The sequence below is a fragment of the Ctenopharyngodon idella genome, chromosome 5 (assembly GCF_019924925.1).
Source record: "Ctenopharyngodon idella isolate HZGC_01 chromosome 5, HZGC01, whole genome shotgun sequence".
Classification (NCBI taxonomy): Eukaryota; Metazoa; Chordata; class Actinopteri; order Cypriniformes; family Xenocyprididae; genus Ctenopharyngodon; species Ctenopharyngodon idella.
This window is the reverse complement of record NC_067224.1, coordinates 39478216-39482340: the sequence shown is the minus strand read 5'-3', so window position 1 is coordinate 39482340 and position 4125 is coordinate 39478216. Positions and strand designations below refer to the sequence as shown.

General features: G+C 36.5%; 1 protein-coding gene across 1 annotated transcript; it reads left to right on the top strand.

Annotated features, from left to right (window-relative positions):
• The first annotated feature begins 886 nt into the window (after nucleotides 1-886).
• Nucleotides 887-3240, top strand: LOC127513570 (serine protease FAM111A). The gene is made up of 2 exons (XM_051895473.1): nucleotides 887-1316; nucleotides 1430-3240. Exons 1-2 carry the CDS (start codon nucleotides 1257-1259, stop codon nucleotides 3236-3238), a joined length of 1869 nt encoding a protein of 622 aa, XP_051751433.1. The 5' UTR covers nucleotides 887-1256; the 3' UTR covers nucleotides 3239-3240.
• The last annotated feature ends 885 nt before the right edge of the window (nucleotides 3241-4125 follow it).

Genomic DNA, 4125 nt, shown 5'->3' with positions numbered 1-4125 from the left:
AAAGGTCATCCTCTGTGTTCAGTCTTTTAAACTCCTCAACATGCATGCAGTGTAAATAAACCAGTTACATCAATGAAATGATAGTAGTCCACGGCCTACAGCCCACGGCGCAAATTACAAGACAAAAAAATGGAAAAATAGAAAATCGGTTAGATTTCATTTATTCAAATGATTGTTTCTAAAGTCATGATTTAGCAAAAGTATCTATTAAAGAAGTACACGAAAAATAAAAATGAACGTCTGGTTTCAATTTTTCATTTGCATTGTATGGTCTGCATCAAGTGATTTGAGCAGTGCTGTTGTGAGAAAGGTGTCATTTGATCTGAAGCAAGGTGCTCGTCTAAAAAAGCTGTGATCGAGAAGCGTCCCATGCTGCCTTAGAGTACAAGCTGCTCTAGATCAGGTGTTCTTAAACCTTCCATGTCCAGGAACCAAATATGTAATTCTGGATGCATCTGAAATTGCATACTATATACTAGGTACTACAATTGGCTTGAAAATTAATATGCGACCGTTAAAAAATTATGTACTTTATAGTGTGAATGTGTGGTATGAATGAAATTTGAACATACTACATCCGCCATATTGTCATTGTCATGTGACTTACACCATCAGTTACATTGCTTCACTTCAATTCACAAATCCTCTCCTGTGGCCTCATGGGATAGTAAAGTGTCCATCGAATGCACACTGCAGAATGTCACTAGAAGTAGTAGGTCATCCGGATACTATTCGCCTACTGTTATGAATACTATGAATTTGGACATACTACTTGGCTCACACACTATTTTTCACCTACTATATTGTATGGAAGTACATACAATTTACCTGGGACACACAGAAAAAATCATGCACTATACTATATCTGTTAATTTCTTAGGTTTTTATGACTAAATTTTTGATATTTTTATAAAAGTCTGTCTTCTATAAGAATAATTGTTCAACTCTCATTGTAGATATAAAGAAAAAAGTCACAGATGGAATGGTAACAAATCAATAATATTCCCTTTGAACTGTAATAAAATATCACTGATTCCGACTTAGAATGTTTGAATGTTCTGTAAACTGTTTTTGTTTTTATTTAGTTTTTTTTTTTTAGGTATATATTTGTTTCCCTCTCAGGGTGAAGACATTTGTTTTGCTGCATCATGTTTGGTGTGATAGGGTCGTAGCAGCGCACTTACCTGTCCTTTTCATTAATTAAATTATGGTAGAAAGATGTAGACATTGGAAAGCCTGCATTAATTTCCCAGAAAATGATGGCTCATTCATTTCAGAAAGAAGCTGAAGAGGAACCCTCAAAAGATCTGCAGCAGGTAGATCACTTACTGTAACACATATGTATAATAAATTATTCATTACAAACATTTCTTCAGTGGAATTCACTTGAATGTTTGTGTACATAAATAGTTTTTTCCAATTTTAACAGGAAATCGAAGAGAAAAAACATGCTTTCAAGTATTGTATAAACTCTAAGACATTTTCAGTGGCATGTAAAACATCCATGACTGTGCTTGAGGCTCTTAATACAAGCAAAAAATTCAGGAATGAAAAAAACAAAAAGAACACACAGAAAGAAATACTCATCCAGAGATCCAAAGGAGAACATCATGGAGCTGCTGTGAAGACAGATTTCCCCTGCTGTCTTATTGAAAAAGATGAAACCTTAGATATAACCTTCATTCAAAAGGATAGAAATAGTTCTACAAATCAACAAACAACTGCAGATCCTTCACTCCTCAGTAAAAGAAGTAAACCTGAAGCATTAGTCACCTTTTGGGTTAAAAAAGAAGGAGGACCAGGAGTGACATGTTTACTGAAGAGCAAAGCACTGAGGAAAAGGGTTCACTATGTTTGTGTGTTTGCATTCAAAGGAGATGAAGCCGAAACTGCTCTTAAACGTGATGGACGATTCAGCGATGTCATTTTCAGGAAACAATGTGGACTTTGTGAGATTGGTACAGAGACAATACATGAACTGTCAATACCAGTGGAGGATCTTGACAGAAAGCCTTTCCATGTAGTTGTTATCAGTGAGGATAATCTGCCAGACAGACAGGATGATGTGACTCATGTCAAAACTGAGCCTAATGTAGCTTCAGATGCGGCAGAAAATGCCAGCCCAAGCCAGAATCCCATCAACATTAAGCAAGAAAAAAAACAAGATGTAAACACAACAAAGTCAACCAATCCTTCAACTAAGCGGTATGTAGTTAAACCCATAGACAACTCTGAAGAGATTCTGGGAATTCTGCGTGATCAGTTTAAAGATTTACTGGAGACGTTAAAGCAGCGAGAGAACCTAAAGACCACGTCTGAGGTCCAAACGTTCCTCAGAGCAGAATATCATAAAAGTGTTGAGAATTTCTTGGAGGTGAAGAAAGTGAAGGAGCTCATGAGACTCTCTAACTCTGTGTGTCAGATTCGATTCAGGGGGTCTGCCATAGGAACCGGCTTCTTACTCTTCGATAAATTCATCCTCACTAATGCTCATGTTATTGGTAAATCGATTGACCTTACGACAGTTAACTTTGCAGAGTTCACCGCTGTATTTGATTATGAAGACCTGGATTCACAGATCAAGCGCATACCAGTTAAACAACACGCAGCTTACTCTTATGGGAATATTGAGAGTGGTAGGCATCTTGACTATGCTCTTCTTGAATTGGATGCTGTTGATGAAATTCCAGAGTATCCTGAATTGCTCAGTTGTTGCAGTCCAAACCATCTTATTAACAGTGGTCAGATCTGCATTGTGGGACATCCACATGAAGGAGTCAAGAAAATGGATCCGTGCTTCATCATTGAGAAAGAGAAACGACTGGAGGCTGAAAAAAAACATAAATCTGAGAATGACCATTTAATTCAAGTTATGACACAAAAGTCTGTGGAAGAGAAATGGGGCTTTTTTGACAACCAGATTACTTATGACTCTTGTTTCTTTCATGGATCTTCTGGCTCTCCAGTTTTTGATGTAGACTGCAATCTGATTGGCATCCACACTGGTGGCTATGAGTACAAAAAAACAAAAAAAACAACTTGGAGCGTTATGGAATATGGCTTTACTATGCAGCCCATCCTAGATCACATCAAAGCACAGGCTAAGATAAAAGGTTTGCATGATATTGTCAATATCTTAGAACCCTACACCAATAAAAGCAACATGTCTGGGGCTGCAGAGCAAGAGAATCAGACCGACTCTGTGATGGACGATGCCGAAGAGCCTGAAGAGTCTTGAATGAATCTGTCCACACGTCTATGCTGTTTTGTTTTGTTTTAGGAGGGCTGCAAAGTCTTCTATTCTGAGAGACCTAAAAATCAGACTGAAATTATTTACTGTCATTATGGGGTTTCACTTTTCATATCATTTTTAGAGATGATTGTGTTCTAAAGCATAAGTTACACCGTTTTCATTATTTTTGACAAATGTCATGTCATGTATCTCAGTGGTTCCCAAGCTTTTTTACGCCAAGGCCCCCCTCCTCTCCGAATCAATACTGCATGGCCCACCTCCCTCTTTTTTAATGTAACGTATTAATAATTAAATTAATGAATTATATTAATATATTTAAATTAATTTTAAGTTATCTCGCGGCCCCCTTGGAGGATCACTGAGGACCTCTAGTGGGCCGCGGCCCACAGGTTGAAAACCACTGATGTATCTCACCTGAAGGTGATTCTGTGTCCGACTTGTGCAAAGAGAGCAGAAAAGTGAACATTATTCATTTGGCAGAGACTAAAGATACATTTATAGTTCATTCTTTATTAGATTTTCTTTACATATTCATACATACTTGTGTATTTATATGCATTCATTAACATACATATAACAAATCTTTCACTTATATGTTCTATATATCTACTTTTTTATATTAATTTTTACTTTGCATTTGTGTTGAGGTTTTATGCTGATTTTACATTGATTTATCTGATTATTTTTCTTTTGTTGTAAGCGATCATGTTCAAGCTTCCACATCAGTCATCTCTGAATCACAAATACACCAGATTATTTGATTTGACAGAATCGCTGTAATATGAGACAGGAATACACAGCTACAATCAAATGTGTATCTCCACTACAGTAAATACATTTAGAAACATTTAGAAAACATTTTTAAAAAACAT